At 43.7% G+C, this 24,275-nt stretch overlaps 1 protein-coding gene and 1 long non-coding RNA gene across 3 annotated transcripts; one reads left to right on the top strand and one right to left on the bottom strand.

The window, feature by feature from the left end:
• Positions 1-174: 174 nt before the first annotated feature.
• On the bottom strand, positions 175-24,275 carry bace1 (beta-secretase 1). 2 transcript variants are annotated; one of them, XM_061826898.1, is made up of 9 exons: positions 23,167-24,275; positions 21,698-21,786; positions 9,205-9,421; positions 8,945-9,082; positions 8,725-8,859; positions 8,537-8,638; positions 7,485-7,634; positions 6,880-7,051; positions 175-4,476 (listed from the first exon to the last, which is right to left on the bottom strand). In XM_061826898.1, the coding sequence occupies exons 1-9, from the start codon at positions 23,479-23,481 to the stop codon at positions 4,235-4,237; spliced, it is 1,560 nt and encodes a 519-aa protein (XP_061682882.1). In that variant the 5' UTR covers positions 23,482-24,275; the 3' UTR covers positions 175-4,234. The 2 variants fall into 2 exon arrangements, with proteins under 2 accessions (XP_061682882.1, XP_061682883.1); XM_061826899.1 differs by lacking the exons at positions 21,698-21,786; positions 23,167-24,275 and adding an exon at positions 12,009-12,088.
• LOC133504550 (uncharacterized) lies at positions 8,490-12,162 on the top strand. The gene is made up of 3 exons (XR_009796014.1): positions 8,490-8,596; positions 11,122-11,780; positions 12,037-12,162. It is a non-coding gene; the product is annotated as an uncharacterized LOC133504550 (long non-coding RNA).

Below are 24,275 nucleotides of genomic sequence, written 5' to 3'. Positions count from 1 at the left end.
CTTCAGTATATGTCTTGAATGTTTTCAGTGTACAGCAAAAACAAAGGAAAAACTTCCCGTTCCAATAGCTTTGGCGAGGACTGTATGGTGGAAACTAATTACAATAGCATTGCACTCAAATACTTTTTCAAGGACAAAGACAACAGACAGAGGTAATGTTCAAACTTTTTTTATTTTTATTAAAGGTAATTTTCCAGGCTTTGCTCTCTGCATTGGACTCATTTGTGAAACCTCAACCCACACAAAACTTCAGCATCTTTGTACTTCAGGTCCTGCTTGACTGTAAACAAAGAAATTTCTTATAAAAGCCACAATTATAAAATTCTGTCTGATTTCTATTTTTTTACGTCAAAATCGTTCAGAATTCAACAAGTTAGGGTTAATTTAGCAAGGCCAAAACGGATTCAAAGAGAAGAAAGAAGAAACGACTGGTGAGTCCTAGTTCAAAATGGTCTTGTCATAAAAAGAAACTCAAAAAAGGGTGTGCCATCTACCTAGGCTAACTTTGGTTGAAAATAAAAAAACTCCTCAATACACCAGAATCCAAAATTATTAATTTTCACTAATAATTCTAGAATTCAGCAAAATTGTAGAATTCTGGGAATTTGGGAAACCTACGTGACACCCAATCATTTTGTTAGTATATTTTTAATTTGTGTGCAGTAGCCCATTGCCCTGAAGTTGTAAATGTATTCGTGCTGACCTTCTATCGAAATGTGTTTTTATATTTTGAAGGACTAGTTCCACTACACATAACCAAAATGTAATTAATTACAAGTATATAAACAATAAGGTGACACACATATTCACAGATAAAATGGGATAAAGTATTTGAGTAAGGACACCACAAGACTTTAATGTAAAATATGATCACTTTCAACAGTTTGTATATTTATTTGAAACATTTGCATATCTCTGGATCTTACCATAGGCTGTGCCTGCACATACTTTTCTTGTAGTGCAACAAACAAAAAAAATTACAGAACGAGCACTTTATTACAACATAGGGATACAGTCGCTGAACTCGAATTTTTCGTAACATTTTGAGTTGGTTTTCCAGCCTCTTAAAAATAATTCAAAATTGAGCTGTTTCTGGGTCATGGAAAAAGCCCTATACATTTTAGACACCGGATTGATGATGTGCAATGCTACTGACGTTCTTTGCAACAATAACAAAAGTATTTCAGTCGAAACTGAAGCTTTGAAAACAAATTCTATGTACAATTGACACTTGCGCTTACAATAGAATATGTGACATCAGATACTGACCTGGTGTTCAGTAATTTCAAGCATACAGATTACAAGGTGATAGACTTTAAATTTACAGTTTCTCAGGAGAATTCTTTGGTGGAGTTTGTGAAATAGTGTTATTAATAGTAATAATTTTTTTAATAGATACTATTATATCATTTCCAGTAGTTTAATTCTCATTATACCTGTCTGAATAACGAGTACAGGTACACGAAAGAACGCACACGCACGGAAACATGCTCATGTCTCATTGCTGTTCATCTTAAGCAACTAACAGTAGATCGAAAACACACACCAAAACCACACATAGTCATGCCATTGTGCACAATGTCAATTATGGCTTCCTACACTCTGTAAACATCCTGATCAAGTCATAGTGTAAAGTTCGGTATTATTTTTCTCTTGGATTCCAAATCTAATAAATATCGGTTTCTAATGAAGTTTTTTTTTTTTATTATTGTGAATTGATATGTAATATCTCCTGAACGCTATTTCTTTCCCCTGTTTGGATAGTTTTTTGGTCTCTCTTCATATCATAGGACTGATCTGCATAGTAGCCTGCATGTGACAGGAACTACAGTATTCTATTTATTGTAGAGAAACCCTTCGGTACAAGCAAAAGTAAAAGTGCCACATGAGAGTAAACTTGTTTTGGCCATCACAGGTTATCCTAGGTCATATCTTTCTAGTTGAAGAGTTTGTTTTCAAAACGCGACATAGGCATTTTTTTCAGATTTACGAAACTCGCGCCAAAATTGTCCAGCTCCGAATGGTAGTTATCGGGATACTCTGATTTTTGTTGAAAGTGCGACATATCGTTCTATATCAGCCAAGGAAGATCGCGTTTTATTTCAAAATGCGACATATCGAGATCTTATTTAGAGCAAAATGCGACATAATTTCGTTCAATCAGCGTGCGCTGCTGAAGCAAGCAGCATCCAATCAGAATTCGTCTAGAGGGAAGTTCCGGTATCTTCCACATCATCATCCAAAATGGCTGCGCCCACGTTTGAGAGAGATGCTAATGCCGAGTTTGATTTTATGTACGAGACACCGGAGAGAATGAAGCTGGGAAGGAAAAGAAACCCAGCAGAAACGGGGTCAGAAAAGAAGAAGCGCTTGCTGTGATAGTAGACCCTATTTTTTCTCTTTGTGAAGTTGACCTATTGTTTCCTTTTTTATCACATTTGGATTTTCTTTTACATGAATTCTATTTTTAATAGAATCTACTGATGTGTGAATCAGTAATGTTTCTTTTCTACTTATGAATTGAAAGAAAATAAAGACTTTTGATCTTTGTAGATTGTTTTTGTTGCATTTTTGTCGATTTTATCTTTACAGTGTTTCATGCTTTCAAGCTGAACTAAGTCTTGTATTTTGTTTATCAATGTTTAATAATATCGAATAAATGAATCTGTGATTGTGCTGGTTTACTTGCAGGCTGGCCCATTGTGAGGGTGCTTTTCCTATTTAATTTTAATTCTTTATGAAATTATTGCAATTTAATACTTCAGTTCTCATCCAAGTACCTTTGTATCTGAATGTAATAAACATACTGTTTTGTCTATGATTGTGTAATGCTTGAATAGTAATTTTGTTCAAAATATTTCACCAACGATCATTAATGAATGAATAAATTTTTATAATTCTATGCAATCTTATTTTTTTTTGCCATTTTTTATAAGGAAAGTTATCGGCTATGACTCAAGAAAAGTTGACATTAAAAGGAAATCAACACCCTTGGAGTAGACTCAATTTCTGTCTATGAGCATTATGAATACTGTTATTATTACTACAGACTTATATCCTATTCTGCAGTGTTCTTTCCTCCGACAGCGACAGCTATAAATAAAATCAAAAGAAAGCAGACTCAATGAGTCAGATTTCAAACAGTGAATTTGTGAGTTTGAAACTGATTTCATTTTGGAGATGTGTGTATGAGATCGACTACCTATTTTTTTCTGCTGGTATCCCTCGGAACCCATATTAACCTTGGTAGACTGGTTTGAAGCAGTTTACTTTCTTAATGATCTCACATCAACTTATAAACAAAATTAATCAACTGAGTGACACAATGCCTGCAGATGTCGGATTGCAGAATCGCATACAGATACACAAAATTACAATGATGTAAACTCAGCCTTTCTAAGACCTCATACTGAACAAACAAACAGTTTCTAAATAACTGAAAAACACCTTTTTAAAAGAAATTCCCATTTTTTCATCTCCTTTTTCAAAATCTGACATTAGTGAGCTAATTGTGAAAATTGTGACTGACCCTTATTTCTGATACCTAACTCTCTAAATGTGGTGGTCATGGCCTTAAATATTATTTTAAAATGCTTGAAATATTGAAAGGCAAATAGTTTTCATGATTGCCTATCAAAAGCAACTGATTTTTTTAAAAAAAATACAGCTGCTCCTGAAGGTTTAAGTCGAAATTTGGATATGTCTCACTTTGCCAAGAATAGAATGTTTGGATATGTCTCATTTTGGAGAAAAAATTAAATTTGTCATCAAAAAAACTCGGTGAATATTAAAGCCAATATTTTTTGTAGTATGGTGTTTAGTTACTTTTTAGCATCTCTTTCCATCCCCCAATAGTTAGAAACATAAATTGAGTTTATTGTTTTCACTTCAATACCAAGACCTTTTCCTCAAAATGAAAAAAACGGATATGTCTCATTTTGAAAACAAACTCTTCAGTTGCATTTTCAATTATTTTTGCTTTGCCTAACGGACAGCCTTCAGTTATGAGGAACAGAAGTTTATTTTTGCAGCTGCATCACCATGACAAGCAACCATAATATTTCAAAGTACAGCAAAAATGGAGCAGTCCAGCTACCAGAAGCAGGAGTCAAAATATGTGTACTTCACATGGGCATCTATTTTCCAGATTATATTGGTGAAAAATAATTTAATTTGTTACATTGTACATATTCCTTCCTTTTCTGTGTTTCAAATTGAGGGCTCTGTGATTCAATTAGTCCTTAAGGAGTGATATGTCATCAGAGAAGTCCCCGTGTGGGTGAAGGCAGCGTGCAAAGCGCCACTGACACACCATGAGACACAATGGCAGCATAAATAGAGCACAGATACCCGCCATGACATAGGCAATAGTCATAAGAGTAGACTCGTCTGTCTGAGGGATGTTGTAGCCACAGTCCTCCAAGTCGGTCCCATAGAACGGGCCTTTCACAGAGGTTGTGCGAAACTCGTCATGAGCTGAAATTAGTAGAAACGTGCGACATGTTATTCAGGGCAAAAAATAAAAAATACAAGCCTTTGATATATAGTGCCTGGGAAAAGCCTTTGTCCCTTTTTTCAATTCTGATTGGATATTTATTAAAATTTACAAACGCCAACTCCAATGGAGGTGGGACATTGGTAACAAGTGACTATACAACAATGGTTTGTGAATTATTTCCAACTTCTGTTTAATTGAAAACACTACAAACAGAAGCTATTTAAAGCCCAAGTGTCATCCCTATAAACATTCTACAATAGATATTGTAATGAAAAATACATATAACATTATTCACTTCAACGTCCATACAAAAAAATAAATGTGAGCGGAGAGCGGGTCATCCATGCGCTATGTTTCAGAAGTGTCATTCTACGATATTCAAAGTGGTCGCCATAATGGCTCCATCCTCTCTAAGTGACATCACCCGGACATTCGCCAATGAAAACACGCGGTGCACCCTAACTATGGGAGACGAACACATCCCTACTGACACGGAAGCTCTTTTCGAAAAGGACAACACCACACAACCGAGTGAAGTTACCACGGCAATATTACACTATTGTTTCCAGCCATATTCGTATGATATGCGATCACGTCCAAACCGCATCCCCGTTTGATCCACTTCCCCGGCAGAGATGAGCCATCGCAGCTCATGGCAGCCGGCCGATGTGGCTTATGACGGAACCAAGCCGTACTGCTTTAGGGGGGTGTTCATAGACGCCGCAGTACGATGAACAACACAGTCAGCCGGGGCGCTTTACTGCGCGCACGCGGCTGAGTGAGGCATTCTCGGCTGGGTTCTTCAGAGCCGCCCCCATCCGCAAAGCCCGACACGCTGCCTTCGCAGAAGCTGTGACAGCCGAACGCGGCGCCTCAGACGGTGTGGGTGATTTTCGGCGCCATGGTGGCATATAATGGAGCTGAGGCGTGCTGCTTTTAGAGGGTTGTTCACAGCCACCGCAGTAGGCAATGAACACTATCGAGCCGGGGCGCATTACTGCGCGCACAAGGCTGAGTGAGACATTGTTGGCTGGGTTCTTCAGATTCGCCGCCGTCCACGCAGCAGCCCGATCCCGTCCGACGCGCACATCGACATATTTCATACGCGGATCTTTTGTTACGTTATGAGAGACCGATTATGTGGTCCGCCCTAAAATATTATTTTTTTAGTAGCTGAATACACACCTACCTGTGATTTGGAACCCACAAAGGTTTTTGTCCTCTGCACAAGTGAAATCCATTTTTCACAAGGGTTAGGGTTATGACGCGCAAATCCATTCTCCCGAGTGTTCAAGCAATGTAAAAAAAAAAGCTGTATACGTCAAAATCATGTTTTGTGGTGAAAAAATGCATGGGCCCATATTGGCTGATGTTTTTTCATTAATAACATAGTAAAAATCATCCATTTCATGACACTTGACTTTTAATGTTCAAAGTGCTAAATGCTATCTTTTTTTTTTTGCGAATAATCTCTTATTTTGAATATGAATGCCTGCACTATATTCCCTGAAAAGCTAGGACCGGGGGCAGTGAAAGACTGGAAAAGTTGAAGAATGCTCAAAAACAGCTGTTTGGAACATTACACAGGTGAACAAGTTAATTGAAAAAAGGTGAGTGTCATTACTGGGTATAAAAAGACCACCCTGAAAGGGTACGTTGTTCACTAGCAAGGAAGGGGCATGGTTCACCAATTTGTGAACAACTACATGAACAAAACCGACAGTTAAAAAAAGTTTCTCAAAGTAAAATTGCAAATAATTTATGTATTTTACCCTCTATGTTCAAGAAGGCCATCAAAAGATTCAGAGAATCTGGACAAATTTCTGCATGTAAACTGCAGGTCGAAAAAGTAACACTAAATGCCTGTGACCTTCAAATCCCTCAGGTGGAACTATTAAAACCGGCATCATAATGTAAAGGATACTGCTATGTGGGCTCAGGGTTCCGGTTAGAGTGAGGGGTCACGTCAAAAAACCATGGTCAGTTAGCACGGTTCATCGCTACATCAAAAATACAATTTGAAAACGCTACTTTGCAAAGCAAAAGCCACACAGTATATCAACAGTACCCAGAAAGACCGTCGGCTTCTTCTTAACTCTTTGTCTGACAGGTATGATTTGAGTTATTTTTATTTTTTTATTCAAGGACTCTGGCAGTAATCCCTGTGTAGCACCAGTGAAGCTTTCCAAAAACTGTTGGTTATTAGTTAACCTGTAATTTAGTAATGGGGCAATTAATTTTTCAGATCATGAGAGTCCATCCATCCATCCATCCATCCATCCATCCATCCATCCATTTTCCAAACCGCTTATGCTTTAAAAAGAAAAATCCATTCTCTTTCAAGCCCTCACCTCCCTGTGCATCAATCCTGTCTTACTCACCGTGACAGGTGCTGACAGCAAAACCAATTCGACTCTTCTCTCGATCAAACACCACATAGAAGCCTTCCATAATAACTGCCCCCATCACTGTGCCAGTGCTAGATGGGGACATAGCAAACTTATAGCATATTTCCTGAGGCGAAGCTGGATCCTCAACTGGCCGCAGGTATTGCTGTATAGAAACACAAAAGAAGTTTGGAGACTGAAAGAGGTATTGCTGTGTCAGTTACATTAGCGTGACATACCAATCCACAAAGAGTAAACACACATACAATTGAACAAAGCAGAAAAACAAAACAAGTGAACAAAGAACAACAATGGAGGACATGCGGCATTTTTTCTTTGCACGTTCCCATTTATTGGAAACGGACATTTGTTTGAGAAAAGGAAGGTCATGCGTATTTGCTATTGTCAAAAAAAAATGCTTTTTTATTTTGACCAATCAGGAGACACCAGTGTGTCTGGCCCCACTATGAGGTACCATACTTTTGTTCCCAAATACAGTGTTAAAACAGAAGAATTTTATAACCCTTCCTATAAGGTAGTAGGTACTTTCCGAGATACAAGATCAGAAGCCACATGTGGCAGCTGATCGGTATCTTTACCTGCGGCAGAATAGAGATTCCAAAAGACTGGTTACGGTTTTCACTCATCAGATAGAGGGAGATGACTGGGAAGTTGTGCCAGGGTGTAGCACCAGTGGGCCAACACACCAGCATTTCACCAAGCCAGAAACCAGACGGAAACTGCTCTGTCTGAAATGCAAGTCAGGAAACAAGAACATTCAATTTTATCTTCTTAAGTACATGGTAGAGGCAGGACAAGAAAAGGAAGACACCCGCAATACAATTTGAAAGCCCCTACTGTAAATTCAACCTTCCACGGTCCCTGTTAAGCTTGTACAGACTATTTATTTTATTTATTTTGGTATATGTACAAACATTTGACTGGTAACATACCTACATTAAGAACTATGACTAAAAAGTAACTGAATTCAACAAATTAATTCATCCATCTATCCATTTTCTTAGCTCCTTATCCTCACAGGGGTTGTGGGGAGTGCTGGAGCCTATCCCAGCTGTCAGTGGGCAGGAACCGGGGTACACCCTGAACTGCTTGCCAGCCAATCACAGGGCACATCAAGACAAACAGCCTCACTCACAATCAGGGAAATTTTCGTATCCAATTAATGTTGCATGTTTTTGGGATGTGGGAGCAAACCCATGCAGGCACAGTGAGAACATGCAAACTCCACACAGGCGAGTCCAGGATTGAACCCGGGAGCACAGAACTGTGTGGCCTTCCAGCTGAACTACCGTGGTGCCCCAATTAATTCATAAAACATAAAAAATATACTTTAGAGATCAAAAACCTTTCCAAACATTTTCTAAAATGGGAGAAAATCAAAATTGAGCAAATTAATGTTATCATTTGATTTACTGAGAGTGATATTAAAATTATATGATGCGTACAGACAGAAGATTTAGTGTCCAGATACTGAGTCATCAAAACAAAGAACTCTCCTGATGTCATATAGTCAAAGTCATTTTGTCGTTTATGACACCAGCTGAATTCCGTCTGTACGTCAGCTAATTTTTCAGTTTTTCCCCTTGATTTCACACATTTCTGTAGACAAGTTTAATAACTGCGGACTGACTGAGGAAGCTGCTCCAATAGCCTTGACAGCAGCCTGGAAGACTTTTCTCGGCAGTCGGAGGTTGGTGGTGCCACTGTCCACAATGCTTTTATCGTAGTTATACTGCAAAGGAGAAAAATAAATCAGAGCTTTTATAATCAGCGGCACTCGACTGCATACTTTATCTTGACTTCATGCAGCCATCTTACCTCCTTACAGTCCATGTTAAGGTCCTGTCCATTCACCTCAATGCGCACAATAATGACTTCATAGTACCACTCCCTACGGATAGGAGTATACCAAAGCTCACCCACGTACAGGGATGTATCTATGCCTCCAATGATCTACAGGATTAAAATCATACTCTGTCGGACAAGCATCCGATACTTGTGTGTTTACTGGTGTTTGTAATCAATGCGTATCTCTCACCATGCTGCCTCCGACAGTAGTGCTGCCCAGAGAGTAGTTTTGGGTAAAACCTGCACCACAAAGCTGGAGAGAGAAGAGGTTGCGGACAGACGTCTGGCGAACCAGGGAGTCAAAGAAAGGCTCTAATTTCTCGTCAGGCTGAAGATAGAAATATGTAGAAATTTAGCTGCTTGTTTCTGCTTTAATAAAGCACTTTGCGGCCATTGTCTATAAAAGGTAAGAATGAACAGTTGACCCAATTTAACAATAAGAGCCCCTACCCGTGCTATATCTGCATAGGCCAGTCCAAGGATTCCTTCCCAGTTAGATCCATTGATGAAAAAGCGATCAGATTGCGTAATTGCAGCAATGTTGGCGCGGAGTGTAGCATTAGGACCGTGTGAAACAGAGACTAGATCGGTACCCAACTCGCCTTCCCATCGCCCTTGGGTATAGGGAACATACACACTCCTTCCAAGGTCACAGTAAGAGGTTGAGCTGTGAATGGACAGACACACAGTATAATATAAATGCACAGATGCTCATCAAGTGCATGGATTGGAGCAGCGTGTACTATAAACACAACTAATGGAACTAAAATAAAGAGTTGAGTTCGGCTGCTCGATCAATCAATCTTAAATTAAATTGAGGCCGTTTTGTTTTTCCAGAAATATACTTTTAGTGTCCTCCATAGTTCAAACCATGTTCCCAATAATGTGGACTACTTTCAACAGCAACGTAGATGCAACAAAGCAGGAAATCACAATCAAAGGGAAGTGTTGCCAAATCAGTGTTGACTTGGTCACTGCAGTATATTGTACTCAAAACAAATCAGTAGGACTTTGGAGTGACGAGTGAATTCCAATGGAAAAACAAAGTTAGATAAATGAAAATGGATAAAGGACATTTTATTCTGAGGAGAGCTGAAATATTTTTGTTGACTTCTGGCGCCATTTTGACATACTGTGCATGCGCATTAGCAGTTATTGTCATGTCCCTGCCTTCCAGTCCTGGCTGGGCGTGGCCAGCTGATTGGGAGGAGCACACCTGCGCCTCATACAATCTGATGAACCCCTGTATATATAGGACCCCGGGGACGACTGGTCCTCTGCCAGATCGTCGCATCTCATGCCCTGTTCCAGCACTCCCGTATCTCTAATCGTGAACCCGTGTGTACCGACCTCCGCCTGTTCTCAGACCGACCCCGTAAGCCTGACTCCTTTGACACTTCTGCCTTCTTTGATCGATCTCCTGTGTACCGACCCTCGCCTGTCCCCTGACTACCCTTGTAAGCCTGCCACTACGAGTACTTCTGCTCTCTTGGACTTACCTGTTGGTAACCGACAACACAAATAAAAACCTCCTCTGTACTGCCTGCTTGCCTCTTGAGTCGTGCATTTGGGTCCGCCCTCGAGCCTCCCTCGTGACAGAGGGACATGGTCAAAACGTGGTCTAAGCCGACTCTGTGGCCATCCGCAGCTCGCTGCAAATCCAGGGTAGACGCCTGGTCGAGCAGAAGGTTGCTCTCCAGGTGACGAATCAGAGGCTCCAGGAGATTTGTGCCCAGCTGGAGCCGTGGCTAGCCTCCCAAGCTAGCGCGGCTGCCATGTCGACGGCGGCCATTCCGGCTGCCGCTCCGGTTCAGCTCATACCGCCTGCCCCGCCTGCTGGGGAGGTTTCACGCACCAGCATTACACCTCTCTCCAGACCAGAACGTTTCTCGGGCGACTCGGGGAACGTCAAGCCCTTCCTTGCACAATGCGACCTCCATTTTGAATTGCTGCCTTCCGCCTTCCCAACAGACCGTTCCCGGATCGCCTTCGTCATTTCGCACATGACGGGAAGGGGGGGAGGCGTGGGCAATGGCAGAATGGGACCGCAACTCAGAAACGTGTCGCTCCTGGACAGCCTTCGTGTGCGCCTTACGCAGGTATTCCAGTACGCGGCACCGGAACGCAGGGCAGCTGTGTTGCTCATTACCTCACGCCAGGGCTGGCATCGCGTCTCAGATTATGCCATTGAGTTCCGGATCCGGGCAGCTGAGAGCACTTCGAATGAGGATGCCCTCCACGACGCCTTCTTCCAGGGGCTCGCCCCACAGATCCACGCCCTCCTCATCGCCGTGGACGTCCCCCCCTCGAGGAGAAGGGGGCACCCGTTCCGACTGTTTCCGTCACCTTCTCTCCCTTCCTTGACAGAACCCATGCAACTGGAGGCCCTCGGCGGTCCAGCGGAGGAGCGCCTCCATTGTCGGCAAGAGGGGCGTTGTTTTTACTGTCTACGTTTGGGACATTTAATCACCCAGTGCCCAGTCCGACCGAAGCGCACCGGCCTCAGGATCTCCACTCCGGTGAGTGTCCGGTATACCGCGGCAGAATCAACTCCTTCACTCCTTCAACTCAGCACATTCATGTACTGTATCAGCATTTATCGACTCGGGGTCGGATGCTAATTTGATCACACACACCCCCCCCCCTCCCCGAGTGGTCGAGGCATTGAGCGCCTATAGAAGTGGAGGGGCTAGGTACCGCTCCGGAATTAGCTGAAGTACCTGCTTGTTATCATGATCTGAAGGTTTTTTTGGACAGTAAAGCAAAATCCCTGCCGCCACACCGCTCATATGATTGCGCCATCGAACTTCTTCACGCCACCTCGCGCCCGTGAGGGAGGTTGTTTGCTTTACAGGACCAAAACACCAGGCCATGAGAAGTTACGTCAAGAACTCACTGGCAGCTGGCCTCATCCGCTCGTCGTCCTCGACAGCCAGTGCAGGGTTCTTCTTTGTGAAGGAGAAGGACACTTCGCTACGACCCTGCATCGACTACCGGGGACTGAACGACATCACCATTAAGAACAGGTATCCCTTGCCTCTGATTGCGACGGCGTTCGAACTGCTGCAGGGGGCCCGGATCTTCACCAGGTTGGACCTGCGGAGTGCCTACCATCTGGTGCGGATCCGGGAGGGAGACGAGTGGAAAATAGCATTCAACACCCCCACCGGACATTACGAATACCTGGTGATGCCGTTCGGACTTACGAATGGGCCGGCCATTTTCCAGGCTAGAACAGAAATGTGTTTGTCTACCTTGATGACATCTTGATCTTTTCCTCAGATCTAACCTCCCACGTCCGGCAAGTAAGAGAGGTCCTTCAGCGTCTACTCCAGCATCAGTTGTTCGTAAACAAAGACAAGTGTGAATTCCACCGAGCCTCCGTGTCCTTCCTGGCGGAGGGGGAGATTCGGATGGATCCCGGGAAGGTCGACGCGGTTCTTCCTTGGCCCACTCCCGCCTGCAGGAGGGACGTACAGAGGTTCATCGGCTTTACGAACCTTTACAGAAAATTCATACGGAACTTCAGCACCGTTGCAGCCCCTCTGCACGCCCTCACTTCTCCGAAGAGCTTCTTCGAGTGGACCAAGATCTGTCAGGAGGCCTTTAACAAACTAAAGGCAAGTTTCACCACCGCGCCGATCCTCATTGTGCCTGATCTGGATCGCCAGTTCATAGTCGAGGGGGACGCGTCGGACTCGGGGATCGGAGCAGTCCTGTCACAGAGAAGCACCAAGGACGGGAGAGTCAACCCGTGTGCTTTTCTATCAAGAAAGTTGACCTCGGCGGAGTGGAACTACGACGTGGGCGATAGCAAGTTACTGGCGGTTAAGACGGTCATGGAGGAGTGGCGGCATTGGTTGGACTCACCGACCACAAGAACCTTGAATACCTGAGGATCGCAAAACGGCTGAACTCCCGTCAGGCCAGGTGACCTCTCTTCTTCACCTGTTTTCGCTTCACCTTGTCATTCCGCCCAGGGTCCAAGAACGGCAACCCGGACGCGCTTTGCCATGAGGGGGATCGGGGGGGAACCGGTGGCCGTTCCAATCTTGCTTGAGGCGTGCTTCATGTCCGGCTTCACCTGGGCGGTAGAGACACGGGTGAGGGAGGCCCTGAGGGACATGCAGGCCCCTGCTGGTTGTCCTCCTGGCAGTCTCTTCGTCGTGCCTTCTCTGCGGGGGGACGTCATTAACTGGGCCCACATGAATAGGATGGTCTGCCACCTGGGCATAACAAAGACGACCTCGGTTATCGAACAGCGGTTCTGGTGGCCCAACCTGAGCAGGGACGTAAGAGAGTTTGTCAACGCCTGTCCGGTGTGTGCGGCCAACAAAACGTCCCGCCTGCGCCCTTTTGGAGAGCTGCGTCCTCTGCCCGTTCCTTCTCGCCCGTGGTCGCATATTGCGGTGGATTTTGTCACTGGCTTGCCTCCCTCCCAGGGGAACACTGTGGTCCTCACTATTATTGACAGATTCTCCAAGATGGTCCACTTCGTGCCGGCCCCGAAGATCCCGTTTGCCAAGCTTTCTAACTTTCCCCTTACTCATCATTGCCACTTTCTGGTCATTCACGCTTGCCCCTTCTCTCCCATTCTCTTCATTCATTAACTTCTCAAAGTACTCTTTCCATCTACTGAGCACACTACTGGCACCAGTCCACATATTTCCATCGCTATCCTTAATCACGTTGACTTGCTGCACATCTTTCCCATCTCTATTCCTCTGTCTGGCCAACCTGTAGAGATTCTTTTCTCCCTCTTTCGTATCCAACTTGGTGTACATGTCGTCATATGCCTCTTGTTTAGCCTTCGCCACTCTAGTTTTGCTCTATGTTGCATCTCAATGTATGCCTTCTGCCTCTCCTCAGTCCTCTCCATGTCCCACTTCTTCTTCGCTAATCTCTTACCTTGGATGACTTCCTGTATTTTGGGGTTACACCACCAAGTCTCCTTCTCCCCTTTCCTACCAGAAGGCACCCCAAGTAATCTCCTGCCTGTCTCTCTGAGTACCTCGGCAGTAGTATTCCAGTCTTTCAGGACCTCTTCCTGTCCATCTAGAGCCTGTCTCACCTTTTTCCGAAAGGCCATGCAACATTCTTCCTTCCTTCCTTAACTTTCACCACCTGATTCTCTGCTCTCCCTTTGTCTTCTTAATCTTCCTAACAACTACCAGAGTCATCCTACACACCACCATCCTATGCTGTTGAGCTACACTTTCTCCCACCACAACTTTATAATCAGTATCCTCCTGCAGATTACATCGTTTGAACGAAATATAATCCACTTGCGTGCTCCTACCTCCGCTCTATATGTTCCTGTCTCTTCTGGAAATAAGTGTTCACCACTGCCAATTCCATCCAATTTGCGAAGTCCACCACCATCTGACCCTCAAAGTTCCTTTGCTGAATGCCGTACCCATCACTTCTTCATCACCCCCGTTTCCTTCGCCAACATGTCATCTCTCTCTCTCTCTCTCTCGCTCTCTCTCTCTCTCTAGCTCTCTCGCTCTCTCTCTCTCTCTCTCTCTCTCTCTCTGATGATCAGGACAAGTTCGTCTAGTTCCTTCCAAAATTTCTATTTCAACTCAAGGTCACATCCTACTTGTGGGGCATAGCCGCTAATCACAATATATACAATACCCTCAATTTCAAATTTCAGCCTCATCACTCGATCTGATACTCTTTTCACCTCCAAGACATTCTAACCAGCTCTTCCTTTAAAATAACCCTAATCCATTTCTTTACCCCTCTACTCCATGGTAAAAGAATTTAAACCCTGCTCCTAAGCTTCTAGCCTGACTCCCTTTCCACTTGCTCTCTGGATGCACAATACATCAACCTTTCTCCTAATCATGTCAACTAACTCCTGAGCCTATTTGAACACGCTGATGTTTTGCAGGCTCTCCCACTTAGAAATCATGGAGGGGTCTGAAATTTTCATCGTAGGTGCATGTCCACTGTGAGAGAGATAATCGAAAAAGAATAGTCCAGAAATCACAATGTATGATTTTTTTAATGATTTATTTGTGTGATACAGCTGCAAATAAGTATTTGAACACCTGAGAAAACCAATGTTAATATTTGGTACAGTAGCCTTTGTTTGGAATTACAGAGGTCAAACGTTTCCTGTAGTTGTTCACCAGGTTTGCACACACTGCAGGGGGAATTTTGGCCCACTCTTCCACATTGATCTTCTCTAGATCAGAGGGTTTTCGGGTTTCTGAGCTGTCACTGAGAAACACGGAGTTTCAGCTCCCTCCAAATATTTTTGATTGGGTTTAGATCTGGAGCCTGGCTAGACCACGCCAGAACCTTGATATGCTTCTTACTGAACCACTCCTTGGTTTTCCTGCCTGTGTGCTTTGGGTCATTGTCATGTTGAAAGACCCAGCCACGACCCATCTGCAATGCTTGGACTGAGGGAAAGAGGTTTTTCCCCAAAATCTCACAATACATGGCCGGGGTCATCCTCTCCTTAATACAGTGCAGTCGTCCTGTCCCATATGCAGAAAAACACCCCCAAAGCATGATGGTACCACCACCATGCTTCATAGTAGCAGGCATGAGCATTTCACAGAAACGATCGTTCCGTTACCATGTCGTTACCCAGCCTGAGAAAACACGGAACCAAAAGTCCGTTTCCCATATCTCAGGGCTTACTTTTAATGGAATTCGCCCATGTGTGGAATGTAAAACAAGTTCTCAACTAAATACAACAATCTGTATAAAACGAACCTACATGAACCCCTTTACTTTTATTGATTAAAACACCCAGCTTTGTCAGTGTGGTTTACAAACCGCACCGGTTTCCGCTTCTGCGCTACGCATATGCAAGGTCGAGTTATTCATATCCGGGTCACTCAAACGCTAGTCAAACATGTCGGTTGCTAAGCGTAAAAGACAAAATGGTCATGCCTGTTCCCATGAGCATTATCAATGGGAACCGAAAAATCGTTTCCCACTTTTTCCCAGGACAAAAATCAACAGAACCGAAAGATCGGTTGCCATACTTGCCGAAATCCTCATGCCTGTAGTAGGGATGGTGTTCTTGGGATGGAACTCATCATTTGTCTTCCTCCAAAAATGGGTTGTAGAATTATGACCAAAAAGTCTCATTTTGGTCTCATATGACCACAAAACTTTCTCCCACGACTCTGTATCATCCAAATGGTCATTGGCGAACTTAAGATGGGCCTTGACATGTGCTGGTCTAAGCAGGGGAACCTTCTGTGCAATGCATGATTTCAAACCGTGAGATCTTAGTGTATTACCAACAGTCACCTTGGAAACGGTGGTCCCAGCCCTTTTCAGGTCATTCCTCACCTTTCTTTAGTCATTGACCTGACTAAGTCCTGTCGTATAGTCCTGGAATGATTCCTCACCTTTTTAAGGATCATTGAGACCCCACAAGGTGATATCTTGCATGGGGCTCCACTCTGACTGAGATTGACTATTATGTATAGCTTCTTCCATTTTTTAATGATTGCTCCAACAGAGGACCATTTTTCACCAACCTGCTTGGCAATTTCTCCATCGCTCTTTCCAGCCGTGTGAAGTTGTACAATTTTGTCTCTGGTGTCTTTGGACAGCTCTTTGGTCTTGACCATGTTACAAGTTTGAGTCTTACGGATTGTATGGGGTGGACTTGTTTCTTTATGCAGCTAACAACCTCACACAGGTGCATCTGATTCAAGGGTGGACGTGGATTTTTAAAGGTGGACTAACAGGTTTTTGAGTGTCAGAATTCTAGCTGATAGACAGGTGTTAAAATACTTAGTTGCAGCTGTATCACACAAATAAATCGTTAAAAAAAAAAAATCATACATTGTGATTTCTGGATTTTTCTTTTTAGATTATCTTTCTCACAGTGGACATGCACCTACGATGAAAATTTCAAACCCCTCTGTGATTTCTAAATGGGAGAACTTGCAACATAGCAGGGTGTTCAAATACTTATTTTATTCACTGTACATTTCCTCGGTAGCCCAGTGGCCTACTCCTACATCGCAAAGGGATGTCCAAAGGTTTCTTGGGTTCACTAACTTCTACTGCAAGTTTATTAGGGATTTCAATATGGCAGCTTTGCCTTTGCACAGCGGTACCTTGTCGAACAGATCATTTTCGTGGAACCCGGACTCTGAGCTTGCTTTTAAAAATCTCAAGACAAAATTCGTCTCTGTCCCTTTGCCCACCATAGCTACTGCCAACTGTCAGTTTGTGGTCAAGGTCGACACGTCTGAATGCGGGGTCGGGCAGTTCTCTTGCAGAGAACTCCCACAGATCGCAAGTTACACCCTTGCACGTTGCTGTCAAAAAAGCTCCAGCAGAGCAAAATTACGACATTGGGGACTGCGAGCTATTGGCTGTCAAAATAGCTCTGTCGGAATAGAGACATTGGCTTGAGGGGCCTCAGGCCTCCTTTCTTGTTTTGACTGACCATAAGAAACTAGAACATATAAAATCAGCAAAAACAGCCAACGCAAGACAAGCAAGGTGGGCGCTTTTTATGACTCATTTTGACTTCGTCTTGTCTTATTGGCCGCTGTCCAAAAACAGCAAGCCCAATGCAGTGTCTTGATTACATTCCGGCCGGCGCACACCCGCGCTATGACATCCCATGCTATCGTGATTATTGATCTCCTGCTGGTAAAACTGACTCTCACGTGCATTGAATGCGGGGTTTCCCAAACAGCACAGGAGAATTCTCTGCTAATTACACTGACTTTGCTTACATTGGCTCGTGAGCTCCGGACTCTGAGGTTGCAGTCCAATGGCTAAGGCTAATTCGTGCTAAGTTGTCCACAGAAAGTAGTTGGGACGTTGTACACATTTCATTCTCCAGCTCCCATATAGTCACATGCTCACAATTTGTCTGAAGACAAGCAGTCATGGCTGACTATTTGTTTTTTGGGAACTGGCCTTTAAAACACTGTATGAATTGAGCGCTGTCACGTCAGTATTTATTTATTTAACTCCCGGTATAAAAAAAAAAAAAAAAACCCTCAGTACAATACCGGTATTGGTGCAACACTCGTAGAGGAAGTAAAAATTTGATACTGATTTGCAAGTCATTCACTACTGTCAATATGAATAGTGATTAGGGATTTAAACAAGTTCAAGTTCTAAATTCTTGCCAAGTTCTAGCTTTATGGACTTTTCTAACCCCTGTAGCAAGTGTTTTTCTGAAGGTGACAAATTTTCTGCTGAAGACATGAGCGGAATCATTTCAACATTGTGTAATGGGTCACAAGAAAGGAGCCTGGTGGAAGGCAACCATAGTCAATCGTACTGAACATAGCAAAACCTGTAAGACATGGGGCCCTTTTATTATATATATTGCATAAGCAATATCGGAAAATTTAGATGCGAGGGATTTACGTCCATGCCCAAAATATTTTGCATTAGTTGGCTGCCTCACCTGTACAACTATCCATGAGAAAAGACTATGACAGAGCCTGAGGGTCTTCTTTTTCTTGTTTTCCTTTCGGCTTGTCCTTCTTGTTTTCCTTTCGGCTTGTCCCGTTAGGGGTCACCACAGCGTGTCATCTTTTTCCATCTTAGCCCATCTCCTGCCTCTTCCTCTCTAACCCCAACTGCCCTCATGTCGTCCCTCACCACATCCATAAAACTTCTCTTTGGTCTTCCTCTTGCTCTTTTGCCTGGCAGCTCCTTCCTCAGCACCCTTCCACCAATATACTCACTCTCTCGCCTCGGAACATGTCCAAACCATCGAAGTCTGCTCTCTCGAATCTTGTCTCCAAAACATCCAACTTTGGCTGTCCCTCTAATGAGCTCATTTCTAATTCTATCCAACCTGCTCACTCTGAGCGAGGACCTCAACATCTTCATTTCTGCTACCTCCAGTTCTGCTTCCTCTTGTTTCATCAGTGTCACCGTGTGTGATCCGTACATCATGGCCGGCCTCACCACTGTTTTGTAAACTATGCCCTTCATCCTAGCAGAGACTCTTCTGTCACATAACACACCAGACACCTTCCGCCAGCTGTTCCAAACTGCTTGGACCCGTTTCTTCACTTCTTTACCACACTCACCATCGCTCTGGATTAATGATCCTAAATATTTGAAGTCCTCTACCCTCGCTATCTCGTCTCCCTGGAGCTTCACTCTTCCTGCTCCACCTCTCTCATTCACGCACATATATTCTGTTTTACTACGGCTAATCTTCATTCCTCTCCTTTCCAGTGTGTACCTCCATCTTTTTAATTGTGCCCACGCCTGCTCCCTGTTTTCACTGCAGATCACAATATGATCTGCGAACATCATGGTCCAAGGGGATTCCAGTCTAATCTCGTCTGTCGGCCTATCCATTACTACCGCAAATAGGAAGGGGCTCAGCGCGGAACACTGATACAGTCCCACCTCCACATTGAATTTTTCTGACACACCTATGGCACATCTCACCACTGTTCTGCTGCCCTCATACATGTCCTGTACTATTCTAACATATTTCTCCGCCACACAAGACTTAGGCATGCAGTATCACAGTTCCTCTTTTGGTACTCTGTCATAGGCTTTATCTAGATCCACAAAGCCACAAGGTAGCTCCTTCTGAACTTCTCTGTACTTTTCCACTAGCATCGTCAAGGCAAATAACGCATCTGTGGTACTCTTTCTAGGCATGATACCATACTGTTGCTTGCAGATACTTAGTTCTGTCCTGAGTCTAGCCTCTACTACTCTTTCCCATAACTTCATAGTGTGGCTGATCATCTTTATTCCTCTGTAGTTTCCACAGTTCTGAACATCGCCTTTGTTCTTAAAAATGGGGACTAGGAAACCTTTCCTCCATTCTTCTGGGATCTTCTCTCCCACTAGTATTCTGCTGAATAAGTTGTTCAAAAACTCCACAGCCTCCTCACCAAATTGTTTCCATACTTCCACTGGTATGTCATCGGGTCCAACTGTGTTTCCAGCTTTTCCTTTAAAATAACCCCTACTTTTCCTCCATTCTTCAGGCATCTTTTCGCCTGCTAGTATTCTGTTGAATAAGTTGGTCAAAAACTCCACAGCCATCTCTCCAAATTGCTTCCATACCTCCACCGGTATGTCATCAGGACCAACTGCCTTTCCATTTTTCAGTCGTAGTATTTTCTGAAGAGATTCTTTTCTCCTTCTTTCGTGTCCAACCTGGTGTACATGTCTTCATATGCCTCTTGTTTAGCCTTTGCCACCTCTACCTTTGCCCTACGTCGCATCTCGATGTACTCCTTTCGCCTCTCCTCGGTCCTCTCAGTGTCCCACTTCTTCTTCGCTCATCTCTTTCCTTGTATGACTCCCTGTATTTTGGGGTTCCACCACCAAGTCTCCTCCTCCCCTTTCCTACCAGAAGACACACCAAGTACTCTCTTGGCTGTCTCTGTGAATACCTTGGCTGTCGTAGTCCAGTCAGCCGGGAGCTTCTGCTGTCCATCGAGAGCCTGTCTCACCTCTTTCCGAAAGGCTGCACAACATTCTTCCTTTCTCAGCTTCCACCACATCGTTCTCTGCTCTACTTTTGTCTTCTTAATCTTCCTACCCACCACCAGAGTCATCCTGCACACCACCATCCTATGATGTCGTGCTAATCTCTCCCCTACCACTACTTTACAAATCAGTAATCTCCTTCAGATTACATCCTCTGCACAAAATATAATCTACCTCCGTGCTTCCACCTCCGCTCTTGTAGCTCACGATATGTTCCTCCTTCTTCTGGGAATAAGTGTTCACTACAGCCATCTCCATCCTTTTTGTAAAGTCCACCACCATCTGTCCCTCATAGTTCCTTTCCTGGATGGCGTACTTACCCATCACTTCTTCATCGTCCCTTTTTCCTTGACCAATATGTCCATTACAATCTGCACCAATCACAAATCTCTCGCTGTCAGGGATGCTCAGAACTACTTCATCTAGTTCCTTACAGAATTTCTCTTTCAACTCAAGTCACATCCTACCTGTGGAGCATAGCCACTAACCACATTATACATAACACCCTCAATTTCAAATTTTAGTCTCATCACTCGATCTGATACTCTTTTCACCTCCAAGACATTCTTAGCCAGCTCTTCCTTTAAAATCACCCCTACTCCATTTCTCTTCTCATCTACTCTGTGGTAGAATAATTTAAACCCTGCTCCTAAACGTCTAGCCTTACTACCTTTCCACCTGCTCTCTTGGATGCACAGTATATCAACCTTTCTCCTAATCATCATGTCAACCCACTCCTGAGCTTTTCCTGTCATAGTCCCAACATTCAAAGTCCCTACACTCAGTTGTAGGCTCTGTGCATTCCTCTTTTTCTTCTGACGACAGATCCTGTTTCCTCGTCTTCTTTCTCTTTGACCCACAGTAGCTGAATTTCCACCGACACCATGCAGGTTAGCAGTGCCGGGGGCGGGCGTTGTTAACCTGGGGCACGACCGATCCGGTATGGGATTCTTTAGATGTACACTCATATTTGTTTGGCACAGTTTTTACGCCGGATGCCCTTCCTGATGCAACCCTCTGCATTTATCCGGGCTTGGGACCGGCCTACAGATTGCACTGGTTCGTGCCACCATAGGGCTGCATTATGACAGAGCCTGAGGTTATATTCATGAAATTTCACAGCTCATTTTATAATATTAAATTGTTGTATACTTAAAATGTCAATTTTTTCAGGATTGTGTTTTGACAAAAGGGATATTTTTTTCACAGAAAAAAATACATTTTCACATTATTTGTAACAAAAAGTATTATTTTCCATAATTTTTGTGGAGGCTGTTCGGTAGCAGTAGATTGCTAATACAAATGCCGGGGTGGGGGACAAAAAATACAACTTGTATTCAATGTCATTATTATTATATATTTAATTGAGCAAAGGAGCAAAAACATTGATTTTAAAAAACGAATACAAAAACAATGCAAAAAATTGTGTATTACTACCGCTCGTTTTTTCTGTACTCACAGTGAGCGACGGTAGTATTTGCGCAGGAATGGATGAGTAGCTGCCCCAACAGCAAAGTTGCTGCTTCCTGTATCCACCAGGATGTTCAGCTAGTGAGTCAACAGAAACAGAACTAAAATAAGAATTGAAATCTTTATTAATGCTCATAGACCACAAAATTAAGTGCATTATTTTGGATCGTTTCTTTTCTTCTGTTCAAATGTAATAAATTGTAACTCTTTACCCAATTGACGGCATGAATTTGTGAAACGATACAAAACAGCAATGAACCTTTGTTTTCCTTGTCTTTTTAATATTAAAGTTGTATATTACAACTTTATATATGAATAGTATATTATCTATTCTATTAGTCTATTTGGCACAATAAACATGCAGTACAGTTTATCAGTCTCAACTTCTCTTTTCCTGCAGTTGTGTCCACACATCATCTTCACCACACTATAATAACCTATATAACCTCCACTATAATGTCCTGAGCGATTTCTTCTGACACAATAAATGTCCTCCCTTCTTTCTCCAACTGAACCCTCTATCCCTCTCAGGTTGCCCATTCAGCTATCAATCTCTTGCTTGACTCCTGTCATCATCTCAATGTGAGTTATATTTTGCAGCTACTGAATTAAAGTTACATAAAACATAAGCATCACTGCTATATTAGATATAGTGTATGCTATATTATTTTGATAATATTGTAGCCTTCTTCAAAAATGGGTTCAATTCATTTTTTTCCCCATATAATTGTACACACAACACCCCATAGTGACAACTTGAAAAATGTTTTGGACCTTTGTTATCCAGAGATTTACCTTTTAATGAGAGGAATTAATTATCCATCCATCTGTTATCCAAGCCACTTATCCTCACAAGGGTTACAGGAGAGCTGGAGTCTATCCCAGCGAGCTAGCTAACTCTGAACAAGTCACCAGTCAGTCGCAGGGCAGATATCAACACCATCACTGAGCGGGAAACGATCCCACATTGCCTGGACCAAAGTCAGATGTGTGTACCAGTACACCATCAGTGACTCTTGGAGTTAATAAATGAATTTGAAATAATTAACGTCAACATTTTTTGTTGTGGGCAGCACAGTGGTGCACCTTGTTGGATTGTTGGCCTCACAGTTCTGAGGACTGAGGTTCAAATCCCAACCCCGCCTTTGGAGTTTGGATGTTCTCCCTGTGCCTGTGTGTTTTTTTTCCGGTGGGCACTCCAGTTTCCTCCCACAAAAAAACTGCATTAATTTCTTGACTCTAAATTACCCCTGGGTGTGATTGTGAGTGTCTCCATGTGCCCTGCGATTGGCTGGCAAGCAGTTCAGGGTGTACCCTGACTCCTGCCCGATGACAGCTGGGATAGGCTCCAGCACTCCCGCGACCCTTGTGAGGATAAGAGGTCCAGTAAATGCACGAATCCTTCTGTGTTCAGTCTAGCATCCCTACAAAGCGTTGGGGGGAATGGTCGTGCGTTACCTTTTGGGGAGGAGAGCCCACCGCCATCTCCACGTAGTAACCCTGGCCGGACTTTCCACGCAGGTTGTCGATCATGTCCACGAAGCTGATGCCGCTGGCCGTCACTCCCCTCCGCCGGCGACCACTCGGCCTCCTGGTGTGGCCGCGCTCGAGAGGCGGCGACGCTTCCATGCGAGCTGCTTGGCTCAGAGGCAAGCGAATAGCTCGAGGCAGGCCCGAGGCGTCCGGCGCCGCCTGGCCGCCACCTAGCTGCCATAGTATGGCCCACGCCACAAACGCTGGCAACAGGCGAGGTTGTACTCTCGACGACTCCATGTTAGAACACGCCGATGATTATTATGTGGATGGTGGTGGTTTTTGTTGAATTTATGGTGCGGTTTTGGGTAACACAGGAGAGTGTTGGTGGTGAGCGGCTAAATCCATGACATAATTCACCGTGCCGTGCCTTGCTGTACTGACGTTAAAAGGAGTCAAGAGAGCTAGCTTCTTCACATTGCTCAAATTCGTATTAAACTGTGGAATTCATCCTCAGGCAAACCTCGGTGTTAGGGCCCAGGTGAGGGAAGCAACAGTCGAAGGCCCGTGGCTTTTTCTACAATGGTTTGCATAAGACGCGGAGGCTGATACATTCGCATCCGCGCTTCTTACCGAGTCGCTCATCTCGTTCGCCGTTGTTCTTCCAACCATCTCCTGCTCTTCCTCCATCCGCCCTACTGCATTTTCTGTCCGGAAAGTCCTAGTATCACCCACCACTGCGGGGCAAAGGATCACTTACTTCCTACGACAATTTCCAAAATAAAAATACATTTTCAAAATAAAATATCTCAAAGTCAGCCAATAGGCTCCATGTCACCTGTAATCCTAAAATGCATTTTTAAAAAATGCGTAAGCATAGAGCATATTGTATATGGACAGGTTTCCAATGACGTCACCACCACCCTTAGGCCAATCGGATAAATTAACGATAGAAAAAAACTTCACGGCTTCACATACCGCCTGTGTTCTCTCACCTCCATGACACACAAGATGGTCTAATTTGAAACCTGTCCATTAAGAATATGGCAATTACATAAAGTATCAATTTGGATAACTTGACACAACGGAAAAGC

This window comes from Syngnathoides biaculeatus, chromosome 8, assembly GCF_019802595.1.
Source record: "Syngnathoides biaculeatus isolate LvHL_M chromosome 8, ASM1980259v1, whole genome shotgun sequence".
Lineage (NCBI taxonomy): Eukaryota > Metazoa > Chordata > Actinopteri > Syngnathiformes > Syngnathidae > Syngnathoides > Syngnathoides biaculeatus.
This window is presented reverse-complemented; position numbering and strand designations above follow the sequence as displayed.

Excerpts from the sequence above, each read along its gene's own strand:
- bace1 (XM_061826898.1), bottom strand. The coding sequence starts at position 23,481 with ATGGAGTCGTCGAGAGTACAACCTCGCCTGTTGCCAGCGTTTGTGGCG. Across the intron at positions 21,787-23,166 it reads TGGGCTCTCCTCCCCAAAAG|CTGAACATCCTGGTGGATAC; the intron begins GTAACGCACGAC and ends TTGACTCACTAG. Across the intron at positions 8,860-8,944 it reads CTACTGTCGGAGGCAGCATG|ATCATTGGAGGCATAGATAC; the intron begins GTGAGAGATACG and ends TTAATCCTGTAG.